Source organism: Nannobrachium achirus, assembly GCF_963921795.1.
Source record: "Nannobrachium achirus genome assembly, chromosome: 11".
NCBI lineage: Eukaryota > Metazoa > Chordata > Actinopteri > Myctophiformes > Myctophidae > Nannobrachium > Nannobrachium achirus.
In genome coordinates, this window is record NC_137820.1 from 60,513,733 (window position 1) to 60,527,577 (window position 13,845).

Consider the following 13,845-nt stretch of genomic DNA (forward strand, 5'->3'; position numbering starts at 1 on the left):
TTAAGTAAAAACATAAATGCTGAAATACAGTAAGACTCATGCAGAATGTCTTGTTATTCATAAAACGGATACATTGTATAATTCAAGGGTCTTCGACCGGGGGTCCGGGACCCCTAGGGGGTCCTCAAAGTTACTCCAAGGGGTCCTCCAAATCTTTGTGTGATAGAACATTTTATTTCTTTATTAACCACTTGAACCCTAGAGTATTCTGAGAACTTTAGCCAAAACTAGCAGATCTACAAGCTCACAACGCCTCGCAGCGTGAGGCTTGTACATCGGCTATTTTCGGCAAAGAGGTTTGGTGTATAGAGGGGGAAAAGAGCAGACTAAGTACAGAGTGGAAGGTCAAGTTTATTAAGTATTGACGGTTCAAGTGGTTAAATGTCTGAAAACACAAATTGACATGAATCCAAAATACACTGATGATCGATCGTGCTGTCAAGCAATGAAACTATATGGAATCTATGAAAAGGTTGTGGGGGTCCCTGCTTCATCTCTCTCTCAGCTAAGGGGTCCTTGGCCTGAAAACGTTGAAGACCCCTGGTATAATCTAAAATCATGAATAGTGTGTTGTAAAATAGCCTACAACAGTAGGTTACTGGGTCTGTCTTTACCACATCTGCCTGGCCACGAGTCACGGAGCTCTCCTTGGTGCTGAAATGTACTGCGTGAGACACTAGCACGCATTCTTATTTAGAGAACTGGAACACCACAAGGAAACTGCAAAGAAAGTGTTTGCCTTGGTCTACAAATGACTACAGATTAACAGGTTGGGAGTCCATTTATCATTTTCATTAAAACTGTTTAAAGGCCCACTTCACCTCTGGGACAACCAGATCTTTTATTTTGTTTGAGACACGATCAACACAATCCTTAGTTATTTTTCAATCTGTGTTTTGAGATATTTTAGTATTGCATGCATCATGCTGCATCATATGATGCAAAATGCATCGCTAGTCAGTCATGCTGAAATACTAAAATATCTCAAAACACAGATTGAAAACAAAAAATAACTCAGGATTGTGTTGATCGTGTCCCAAACAACAATAAAATAAGATCTGGTTGTCCCAGAGGTGAGGTGGGCCTTTAACTAATTTGTTAAAGGCTGCCTGTAATAGCAAAGAGAATCCGCTTTACAACTCACATCACATGCCAGAATGTTTCAGCAATGTTTTTCACAAGAAACTACCATTAGGGTATGGTTACAGTTTAGGGATTTACCTAGTTTTTGTCATCAAACCACTGACAAACGATAGCATAGTTAATTAACATAGCAAACTATATACAGTACATGACAGATTGATTTGATGAGCATATCATTTACAGTTACGTCATGTGATGAGCCTATAATTTACAGTTAATAGTCATTTGATTAGCCTGTGATGAATATCGGTGGTGGCAAATGTAATTTCGGGGAGAAAACATGGTCAACAAATGTCTGTTGTAAGCCGACTGTGTAAACCTGTGACGGGACCCAAATTAACTAACCCTAACCCAAATTCAAATAGTGTGAAACAAATAGTTAAACTAGTAGAACGATGCAATTCTGGGAAATGGCATCTTTCTAGTTTAACTGTGCACACAGTTGGCTAGTTTGAATTAATTCAAACTAGTTTGAATTAATTCAAACTAGCAAACCGACCATCCTTTGGGCTATATGGGGTCTAAGTTCTACTGGCCTAAACCAGTGGTTCTCAACCCCCAGGGGGGTCCCCAAATTATTTTGGGGGGTCCTCAGATGATCAACTTAATGTGCAACATTGTTTTCTCACTCAGCAGTAAACAAACCACCATAAAGTTGAAGTGTATAGAGGCTATCTGCAAATTTCTAAATTGACAATTTAAGTTTTTTTTAATACCTCTAAATTTTCAAATTAAACATTGGCCAAATTGTATTAGAGGCAGAAATTGTGAAAATAGCCGATCAACATGTTCACAACGCCTCGCAACATTGCGAGGCGTTGTGAGCAAGTAGATCGGACTGTGAGCAACTGTTAGATCGGCTATTTTCATAATAAAACCGTGTCATAAAAATGTAATGCCTCAACTCTTAGTGCTCGTCACGGATGGGGGTCCCTAATCTGAGTTCCCAGATGTCTCCCGTTAAAATATGATTATTTGGGGGTTGTGGCAAGAACAGGTTGAGAACCACTGGTCTAAACCAGCCTACCATGCACGGCAGCGGCAGGGAGAGAGCGTTGTTAACGCAGACAGATCAAAGTGCTGGAAACATCCCAGCAAGATTTGATCGCACGCCAACCTCCGGGATGAATTCATAATGGTCTCTTTAGCAAATGCACATGGCATGTCTTCCGCTCCTGGGTTAAACAAACATCTGTCCCTGGGCCTGCATTTCATTCTGAGCAAGGAAATGATCATGGCAATACTGGACGGATGAGTAAACCTGTTGTACCACATGTGTTGTAGCACTCGGTGTCTGTCCTTTGTTGTGTAGACCAGTGGTTCTCAACCTTTTCATGCCGCGACCCCCAAAATAATCATATTTGAACTGGGGACCGCCCACCCTGCACAAGCACTTGGAATTGTAGGAGTTGGCATTTTGTTTGACTCGATCTATTCCATTGTGAAAATAGCCGATCTACATGCTCACAACGCCTTGCAACGTGAGGCGTTTGTGAGATGGTAGATCTGCTATTTCCACATTTTCTGACTCTAATATTTTACAATTTTACCAATGTTTGACCGGAGGTACTAAATAGGTCTTTAAAGTCCTTAAATTGTCACTTTAGAAATGTGCAGTTAATATAGTTTCAAACACTCGCGATGCGATGCGTTGTGAGCTTGTAGATCGGCTATTACCACTATCAATGTTCTTTTAAGTATAAAGTTGTCAAATATGTCAGTAATTTCTTTGTATATTTAAGTTATGGTGTCATATCTGCCATGTGCAACTTCAAAGCCTAAAAGCCAAACAGAAATTGTCAACGACAAACACACAATGAAATCGTTAATCGCAAGTATTTTAGTAACAATTAATCGTCATGTAAAATGTCATAATCGTGACAGCCCTAAATGTATGGTTTACCACTGAATTATCCATGTTGTTTCAATCAAGGAATAAATCCGGGGCCTGACCTTGATTTTGATATGGTCGATAGGCCAGTTGCAGGCAGCACGGATCTCTCTCTATAATCTATCATTTGTGTCAGGCTAAAAACAACACAACGTTTCCAATTATTACATTTAGAATCCCAACAGTGGAAATGAGAAAGTATGGAGTAAGACAGGTGGCAAGGGGATTGGTTATTTTATGAATTATTACTGTAATATATTTTTCCACCAAGTCAGCAGCTGTGTGTGTGTGTGTGTGTGTGTGTGTGTGTGTGCGTGTGTGTGCGTGCGTGCGTGCGTGGGTGCGTGCGTGCGTGCGTGCGTGCGTGCGTGCGTGCGTGCGTGGGTGCGTGCGTGCGTGCGTGGGTGTGAGAGAGAGAGAGAGAGAGAGAGAGAGAGAGAGATGCATTACAAAATATATCAAGGCAAAGTTTCACAGATATGTCTATGGGTAATAAGCCCCCTTGGCAAACCTAGTTTTTCAACTGTTTCTATGATAGAACAATAACTGTACTAGACAGGACTGGGCTTCATCTCAACCTACAGCTCTGTTTCCCAAACACTGTGGTCGTCGCGACCCATTTGTTGGTCACGGACACATTTTTATGGGTCTCTTTTTTTCTTAATGTATTTCCCCCCAACATTGTGTAGGCGCCAAGCGACGCGGTCGCCAAGCGACGCGGTGTGAGCTTGTAGATCGTCTATTTTCACTAGTTTGGGTCCTGGGCAAACGTCTGGGAACCAATGACCTACAGTACAGCATATCGTCGTTGTCGGGTGGAAACCTTGTATGTCCAAAACTCTTCGTTTTGCATTTATCATTTTAAAAATGAATTAAACTAGTGAAAACAGCCGATCTACAAGCACACAACGCCTCGCACCGCGAGGCGTTGTGTGCTTGTAGATCTGCTGTTTTCACTACCTTTGTGCGACGGCCTTGTATGATGAAGCAGGGCTTTACTTTGCGAAAGAATGTACAAATTTGAAACTTGGAGATACGAGGTTTCTGCCCGACAGTGACGATATATAAGTGACCCTGAATCTTCACAATACCCACTGAACAACAGATAGGAATTATCAAGTGTTTAGTCTATCTCAGGTCATTGTAACTCTTGACAGACAGCTAAATGTTGTTTTCAGACCATGATGACTGGCACTAAGTAGCAGTAGGCTACATTATGTTTGTAATCACAATAAGATGTTAGATGTCCTCAGAAGGCCAGGCCTGCATTTACACCTTGTATAAAAAAAGAAGCACTAAGAATGGCAAATTGGCAATAAAATCAAAACCAAATCGCCCATAGACACTGTTGTCCATAGACGACTGCTATGTATCAGTAAGACTCCCTAGCAGATAAGCGATCGTCAGGTCGCATACACAAACTTCAGAAGTCAATGGTAGCCAATCAGGAGGGAATATGGGAAATGGGACAGATCCATGTTGATGACATGACTTTAGAGATACTGTGTACCGCTTGGCGTGATTTTAGGGCGAAATCTATAGGAGCAGTGTCCAAAAATGTGTCAAGGAGTGTGTGCGCAAAGTTTGGCATGGATAGAAGCAACGGTGGCCGAGACATGAGTAGGGCAAAAGTGTGACGTGACTGACAGACTGACAGACAGACAGCCGGTGGAGGTTTTGATAGTAACTGCGACCTGACGGTCGCAACAAATTAGACATACAGCACATGTTTAGTTGAGCATAATGGGTGTTATGGTTAGGTTAAAGAAGCTCTTGATGGAGTAATGAGAGGGGTGGGTGAGAATCTTTGCCTGGAGCAGGCAAAGGCAATGCGATACGTTAGATTTGTACGCAAGAAACGCATGCAAGGACGCTTCAACCAAAACAAACAAAACAAAGCAAAACTACAGTCAAAGGCCTTGGTGAACAGATGCCTTTTCAGGGCAGATTTAAATGTGTGCAGCGTTGGGTTATGGCTATTGGCTGCCACAATGAAGGCTCTATTGCCAGACGTTTGCATTCTTTGTTGGGTGTGGAGAAGAGACCCATGTCAGAGGTCTGTAGGTTCTGTGAGGGAGTATGAGGATGTAGGATAACAGACAGGTACTAGGGGGCCCTGCTTCATCTCTCTCTCAACTAAGGGGTCCTTGGCCTTCTCACATACTCATTTAATCATGTAGTGTTCATGCATAGTAAGAGGGCGCAATACTGTATTTATACTGAACACTGTGTGTTATGTATTATTATTATCTACGGAGACACAACCACCATTACATTATGATCAGCTCTGTGCTTGTATACGGAGGGTAGCAATTTCCGCCTCTCTCTACAGGACATAATATGACTCATTTAACCCATTTAGAACGGGTACACATTGTGTATCATTATTTTATGCTTTAACTATTGAAAGATAGCAGATATACAAGCTCACAGCGCGGCACCGAGTGCCGCGCTGTGATCTTGTAGATCTGTGAGCTTGTAGATCTGCTATTTTTGAAAAATCGTGAAAATTATAATTTTGACCCGATTCTATCCACAAGTTTCCGCGGGAGTTTACTGGAGACTATCAGGACCAAACTTCCGGGTTTAACAGCACGTCGCGTCGCAGATGCAACCCGTTGTGAGCTTGTAAATCGGCGGCGGAAGATCGATGCAGACGTTTGCGCAATGCACTATGGGGCGTAGGAAACTCGTGGATAAGTGTCTTTTGAATCCTTTTAAGGTTTTTCTAAAACCCGATGTTTCTATGTCAGCAATCTGGCTAGACATCGTCATAGAAAAGGTCCTTTTCACTTAACTGGAGCTCAGTTAGTCTGTTCTTGAGAGACTACTATGTCAGTGGTTCTCAAACTTTTTCATGTCAAGGACCCCCAAAATGATATTTATTTGGCCACGGACCGTCGGACCCCCATCTCAACATATTTCGTTCCAGCGACCCCCAGAAGCAAAATTTGAGTTACAAACGTTCGCTTTGAAAATACATATATTCAAAGATTTGCACACATTGTCACGACTTTTTCAAAAATAGCAGATCTACAAGCTCGCAGCGCGGCACTCGGTGCCGCGCTGCGAGCTTGTATATCTGCTATTTTTCACTGGTTAAAGCATTCAATAATTCTAGGCACCTAAATGGGATAACCTCTCACTGAAACGATTACTGAATCTTTGTGGACCCACAGTATATACAACTGCTGTCTTTTTTATCTTTCTATCTCTCTCTCTCTCTCTCCCCATCTCCGTCTCTCCCTCCGTGGTGGGTAATCAGTCAGCTTAGCTGTTCATCTCGGTAAACACCATTAGGCCCAGCCAGACACACCACCAATCAGAGTTCAGCACTACCAGCAGGCCGGCCTATGGCAGCGCGGAACACTGAGTCCCTCGTGACACGCTGACCTGATGCATGTCGGTGAGAGTTGCTATGGAAACCCTTACTGTACCGACTGTGGCTCCGCAGAAATGCAGTAGAGAGAGGAAAGAGAGAGAGAGAGAGAGAGAGAGAGAGAGAGATAGGGATGGAGTGAGAGAGAGAGAGGAAGGGGTGGCAGGAATGAAACAAAGCTCATCTATAATAACAAATATATATATATATTAGTGTGTTTCTTAGAGATGGTCGATTCAATAACGAGATTGTGGTATAGAAGTCTCCCCAACTTGTATGTAATGGAGAGATTTACACACAGAGTAGACTCAGGATGCAAGAGGATTTTTTTTTTTTTTTTTTTTTTTGAAAAATGGGAGAAATTGACTGATTTACACAACCCGGAAGAACGACACCACAGAGAAATGACATGGACTATAATATGATGATGAAAATTATGTAAAATGTTGATTGATTGAAGTGATTGATAAAAGCCCCACTCAATCATGTGACGAACGGCGAAGATAGTTGGTAAAACATTTTAAATGTGAGCTGTTCCACAAGCTCACATTTATAATTGTATTCTATGTTCGGATTGCTTCAGTATAATGACCTAAAATAGGGACGCATGGTTGAAAGCGGTTCAAAGCATTTGGGCAGACAACCGTTTTTTGAAAGTTCTGGCCCGGTACTACTCTTGGTTCCAGGGACGTGCAGAGAATGTCGGAGAGGCAGGGGCCGAAATATCTAAAAGGGCCTTTTAGGAGAAAATATTGAACTGCAACGCGTTGTGAGCTTGAAGGTTGGCTATTTTCTGTAATTATTCATGGTCTGGAGAGGGCACTTTTTACAGACGAGTAAAAGGGCAGGGGCTCAAGCCCCCTTTGATGTCTATGTGTGCAAGTGCCTGCTTGGTTTGGATGAGAGACAGACTGACAGCTTTGATGAGTCCATGTTATCAGCAAATTAGAATGATGCCCTATCATCGAATAACCTGTTGCTGTTACTGCCTTTAATCCTTTTATACATTGTATTCATGTTAAGCAGGAGCATGTTGTGTATGTGATCAGCCTACATGTAGTAACTTAGTCAGCCATACCAACTTTCAACCTGGCATCCCTATTTTGGGGAATGTCATTATAGAAATATATAAAAATAAAAAATAAAATATTATTTGTTAAATCGAGAAAATAGCAGATCTACAGTGCTTGTACAGATTGGCTATTTTCACTATTCACTGTACGACGAAGTAGATAATGTCTGTGGACAAGAAAAGAGATTAGCATCAGAAGATTAAAAAACAAGAGAGGGTGCTACTGTATGTAAAGCTTGACAGCTGGCAACCTTACTGTGTATAACTCTGTAGTTACCATGTCACTTTTGTATTTATGGTTGAAGATTATCAAATCAAAACATTGAAAAAATGTTTTGGTTCTACTGTTTTGAACGCTACTCTTCAAACACCATTCGTTGATGAGGTTTGTGGTTGTACTTGGTGCTGTGAAACGTGGGTGTTTGTATGGTAAATCCAATGGATGTAGAAATACAGATCAACAGACAGACAAGCAAATATTCTGTTGTTTCCTGTTGAGATTGGCACATTTCACCCATGTTTTCTCCTCTCACTCACGTCACTTTGTCCACTGACCTCACTCAGCAAAGAAATAAAAAGAAAATAAATATAAACTAAAACAAAACAATTCACAGGAGGCAAGCAGTGATCACCCCATGATGTTCAATGCAATGTAGTTTCAAATGCACCACTTTTTTTTTTTTTGAGTAAAAAAGAAAAAAAGACCTGTGTGACATGTGTGATCTTGGCAGGTTGCCCCAGGAAATGTGCCAATCTCAACAGGAAACAATGATCGATCGATCGATAGATAGAAGATAGATATATACAGACACTCACATTCTGTAACTAGGCCAATCTCTTCTGCAATTACTGTAGCCTATCTAGGTTCAAATACATAACGTTCCAACACTGCTCTCCCATTCATCTGTAGAGATGTCTGTATTCATGACTAGTCTTTCCCTTCGCATGATATCTACTCTTGTATCTTCATACTCGCACAATGCCATTGCATTCATTCACACTGTCCAATTAAAATATATTAATCATTACAATGATCTCATAATTAATTATCCCTCCATGTATCCACTTCATCATTCCATCACCCATCCATCCACCCATTCATCCATCCATTTCAGACCTGTCCACACCAATGATTTTCGATGCAACAAAGCGTTTGCAACACGTCGCAGATAGAAATCACATCGGTCTGACTTGCTCCGTTGCAGGTGAGGTTGGCCATAGTTTGGGGATTCTGTTCTGCAAATGGGTGCACGCAGGGGTGTCACCAGGGGTAGGAAAGTGGGACTGAGTTACCAGGGCCCAAGGTGGAGGGGCCCTAGTAACTTTAGCTATTGAAAAATAGCAGAAATACAAGCTCACAAGCTTGTAGATCTGCTATTTTTGAAAAGTCGTGAAAATGTGCGCAAATCTTTGAATATATGTATTTCTTAAGTGAACATTTGTAACTCAAAGTTTGCTTCTGGGGGGTCCCTGGAACTAAATATTTTGAGATGGGGGGGGGGGTCCTTCACGTGAAAAAGTTTGAGCATCACTGACATGGAAACATAGGTTTCTTGGCACACATTTTCAAGATTTTTCAAAAATAGCAGATCTACAAGCTCGCAGCGCGGCACTCGGTGCCGCGCTGTGAGCTTGTATATCTGCTATTTTTCAATAGTTAACATTCATGGGGGGCCCGCAGTGAATCCTTGTACCCAGGGCCCAGAATTTGGTGTGACGCCCCTGGGTGCACGACTGCACGTGGTCGCAAGTTCAACTCGTTCAACTGCACTGCGAATCTTTGGTGTGTGGACCGGGCTTAACATGGTCTTCGACCATCCATCAACCTGTCACTCTACCCCATCACCTCTCTGTACCTCCATCTGTTAATGAGCTGTCATTTTGACTTCTTCTCTTTGTCCTTATTCAACCCTTCCATCCTTGTTGCTTGTGTACCGTACTGTACTGTACTCTACGGGTGCGGGTTCACATCAGTGTTGTAATGACCTGCCTGCTACTTATAGTTATGTAACAAGGCTTTGACCGCATGTATGCTACTGTCAGCTGTCTGCCTGAGCTCAACACATACTGTACAGTACATTATCAGGTTTGGTGTGTGCGTGTGCGTGTGCGTGTGTGTGTGTGTGTGTGTGTGTGTCCATCTTCGACTGGGATACATATAAAATAAAAGTCCAATAGACTGGTCTAAATTGTATGTATCTATTTCTATGGAATATCTCAATTGTTAGATAGTGTTAGTTAAGAGTCAGTCTGGCTAACCATCGTCAAATAAAAGGGAACGCCCTCTCTGTTTGTTCCTCTTCATTTGAGTACCTGCGACGAAAAACAGTCTAACCCTAACCCTAAGTCCACATTTTAAAATTTTGAATATAGAAAATATTCTTTGATTTACCAGACTGTAAACCGCAAACTAGAAGTTTTTAATCTGTTAAATTCTTAATGCACTCCCCCCTCATGTTGTTGAATTAGATTATTTTACTTAACTCATATATAATAGGAATTATAAAACACTAGCCCTTACCCGTTCAAAGATATGAGCTCCAAAATGATGTGCAGTGTGTGGGTTATGGGATGTGCACTGTGCACACAGTATATGAGGGATGGAAAGTAACTTTAACTGGTGCTTGCATGATGTACTGTAGGAGCATCAATGTAAGAAACCCATTTCGTTTAATGGCTACTGGTGCTTGCATGATGTACTGTAGGAGCATCAATGTAAGAAACCCGTTTCGTTTAATGGCTACAGAGATACTGTGTCCCCCCCCCCCCCCCCCCCAGCCCGCCCGCCCGCCCGGGGGGGGAGTGTGTGTGTGTGTGTGTGTGTGTGTGTGTGTGGGTTTGTGTGTGATTGTGCATGGCCTGAACAACAGCGCCCCTCCCTTAACATGTGTGGTCACAAAAGGTACTGTAGGCTAAATAGATATAGATACACCATAAAAATAATAATATACAGCATACGATTTGTGAAAGTGACAAACGGGCTTCACAGTTATGTCAGGTGTGTTCATATGCTAATGGTGATGCGATTTCAGATCAATTGCTCCAGCCACTGAGGAGAAACACTGTTACAGACGGACGGACAGACATTCGCAAAATTATATGTTAGATAATACTTATGGAAAGTGGAAAAACAGTATATCTCCAACAGTTTGTGGAACAACAGTATAAGTCCGTACAAGCAATATTCAGCAGACAAAGGGAGCAGATAACATTAAAACAGACAATTGAACAAAATGAGGGGGGAGTGCATTAACAATTTAACAGATTAAAATTACTATTTTGTGGTTTACAGTCTGGTAAATCAAAAAATATCTATATTAAAAAAAAAAAGTGGACTTCTGTTATTCGTCTCAGGTACTCAGTTGTTGCTATCAGAGTCTGTCTTGAGAGATTAGTTAAGAGTCAACAGACAGGTCCAAGTAAGAAGAGAGCAAAATCATGTGACAAAGTGGTATACATCTCAGTTTCCAGGATGTCCCCTACAGGCTCAAGCTTAAGTGATATGTCAGCTCTGCGTGACGGGCCGGTCAACTTGTTACAAAACTGTGGATTTCAAAACACTTCTGTTGCTCAGGACTTTTAGCATTGGGACCTGCCATCATCCCCCTTCCATCTGTTCATGCAACCCTTAAGGCGGCGTGTGGTCTGAATTTAGAGCCTCCAAATATGCAGAATGTCCTCTGGCAGCCGAGGTGAGGCACTGGGAGAAAGAGAGAGGTGCTCGTAAGGCAGGGGACAGGTCGTTGTTTTGGAGAGAGAGGGAGCAAGAGAGGAGGACAGAGAGAGAGAGAGAGAGAGAGAGAGAGAGAGAGAGAGAGAGAGAGAGAGAGGACAGAGAGAGAGAGAAGAGGTGCCTGGTGGGTCAGCATTGTACGGACCACATGTACTTTGTGCCTTGTTGTGAGGGGCTGGAGTTTAGGGCTGTCACAATTATTACATAATTGTCTAATCGCAATTATTTGACATAATCGTGATTATTTTTCATAATCGTCATAATCGTTTCCATGTTGAAAAAATGTTATATTTAAAAGAAAAAGTCAAAAATAGTGGAAATAGCAGATCTACAAGCTGACGCGTTGTGAGCTTGTAGATTGGCTATTTCCACTATCAATGTTCTTTTTTAAGTATAAAATAATTTCTTTGTATATTTAGGTACTGTAGATATGTGTCATATCTACCACGTGCAACTTAAAAGCCTAAAAGCCAAACATAATAAAACACAATTAAATCTTTAATCGCAATACATTTTGAGTGACAAATCATCATGTAAAATGTCATAATCGTGACAGCCCTACTGGAGTTTGAATCTGACTCCCTGCTTCTTGCATGTCTCCCCTCTCTCTGACAGTCTACACTCTACTATCCAATAAAGCAGAAATTGGCAAAAAGAAAAAAAGAATAATCTTAAAAACAACACAGGTGTTCTGCAGGCAAGCCGTGTCCTGAAACAACCCCTGAGCCCTCAGCCTGTTTGGGGAGACAGCGTGTATACAGTGACCACAACGTCCCCATTTGGCCCAGGATTGTCCCGGCTTCAACCCGAGTGTCCAGACAGAGTCCTCCTGACAAACATCACAAAAACACTCAAATGTCCCGGGTTTTCAACATTCACTACCAAAATTGTCCCCGTTTTTTACCACAGCTAAAATATTAGTTTTGAGTGCTTTACATGCTGTAGATGATCATCATGTTCAGTTCTGTTGATTCAGTCAAATAGGTGTACCGAGTGCTAGGATTTCCCCCCCCATCACGAGAAAAAACACCAGGTGACAATCAAGATTATAAAATATCAAAGAAATTGTAAAAAGCAGCTAAAAATTCTACTAGCTGTAAATCGGCTGGTATTTTCAACATTAAATCGGATTTGAGTGATCATAGGTCCCGGTTTGGGTTTTTGAAAATACGATCATCCTAATCCTGTACGAATGGCAATAGCAAGGATGACCTGGTAGTGTATGAACAGCAGAACCTCTGGACCGACCCCTCTCTATCAACACTGTCTCTGGCCTCACCTGTAGGCTACTGTGCATCCTCCTCCAGCAGAATGCTATACTACTGTACTAGGCAGTTGCTATTTTTTAACACACATGTACGCACACATAGAAAACATGTCTATGACTGTGTGTGTGTGTCTGCGTGCGAGCACGCACACATCCGTTTACTGCACGCAGGGGGGGAAAACAAGGGGGGGAAAGTGGGACTGAGTTACTAGGGCCCAAGGTGGGGGGGGGCCTTAATTATTTTATACTTTAGCTATTGTAGAATAGCAGATATATAAGCTCACAGCGTGGCACCGAGTGCCGTGCTGCGCGCTTGTAGATCTTCTATTTTTGAAAAGTCGTGAAAATGTGTGCAAATCTTTGAACATATGTATTTTTTAAGCGAACATTTGTAATTCAAATTCTGCAACTAAAAATTTTGAGATGGGGGTCCGTGGCCAAATGCATATCCTTTTGTGGGTCCTTGACATGAAAATGTTTGAGCACCACTGACATAGAAACAGGTTTTTCAAAAAACCTTAGAAGGATTTGAAACATTAAAAGATTTGCCCAAATATTCACAACTTTTCAAAAATAGCAGATCTACAAGCTCGCAGCACAGCACCTTGTAGATCTGCTATTTTTCAATGGTTAAAGCACAAAAGAATACATAATGATGAGTTCCTTGTACCCAGGGCCCAGAATTTGGTGCGACACCACCACTGCCCACACGTCCCCCTGCACTCACCTCCGTCTGAGTACGTCTCGGTCCCGTATCCGTCCTGCAGCCCGTTGTTCCACGTCCCCTCGTACTTCCCGCTCGTGCCCGTGCTCTCCCGCACGCCATAGCGTCCCTTAAAACCGTTGGTCCACTCGCCCTTGTACACCCAGCGGCCTTTGCTCTCCACGCCCACGCCGTGTCTCTTGCCCTGGCCCCAGGTGCCCATGTAGGTGTTTCCGCTCGGCCAGGTGTAGACGCCCAGGAGCTCGAAGCCGTGTGCCCAGGACCCGCAGTACTCGCCCTGGCCCTTGGGCCCCGTGCAGATCCCATGGCCGTGCGCCTTGCCCTCATCCCACCCTCCACAGTAAGACCCCCCATCGTCAAAGTTGAACCTGCCGCCAGTGGACATGCATGTAACAGGTCTTGGCAAATCCCCCGAAGCCTAAAAAAAAAAAAAAAAGCAAAAAGAAGAAAACACAGAAAGGAAACAAACAAGAAAAAGAAAGTGAAAAAAAAAAGGATTTCTAACTTGACACTAAAACCAATCCATTGGTTTTAAGGTTAGGTTTTGTGGGTAGAGGCAGGTGCTGTGAGCTTTGCTGTGGGGGGCAGGGATGAAGAGGAGGAGGTGGTGGGAGGGAGGGAGGGAGGAGATATCTC

The 13,845-nt window shown here is 42.5% G+C and overlaps 1 protein-coding gene across 1 annotated transcript in view; it reads right to left on the reverse strand.

Moving 5' to 3' along the window:
• Window positions 1-13,594, reverse strand: part of jph3b (junctophilin 3b) — a gene marked incomplete at both ends in the record, with an annotated part of 69,595 nt that extends 56,001 nt beyond the window's left edge. The window contains one exon of the mRNA XM_080736783.1: window positions 13,213-13,594. Within this exon, the coding sequence (XP_080592909.1) occupies window positions 13,213-13,594 (382 nt within the window). The remainder of the gene's footprint in view (window positions 1-13,212) is intronic.
• Window positions 13,595-13,845: the final 251 nt, after the last annotated feature.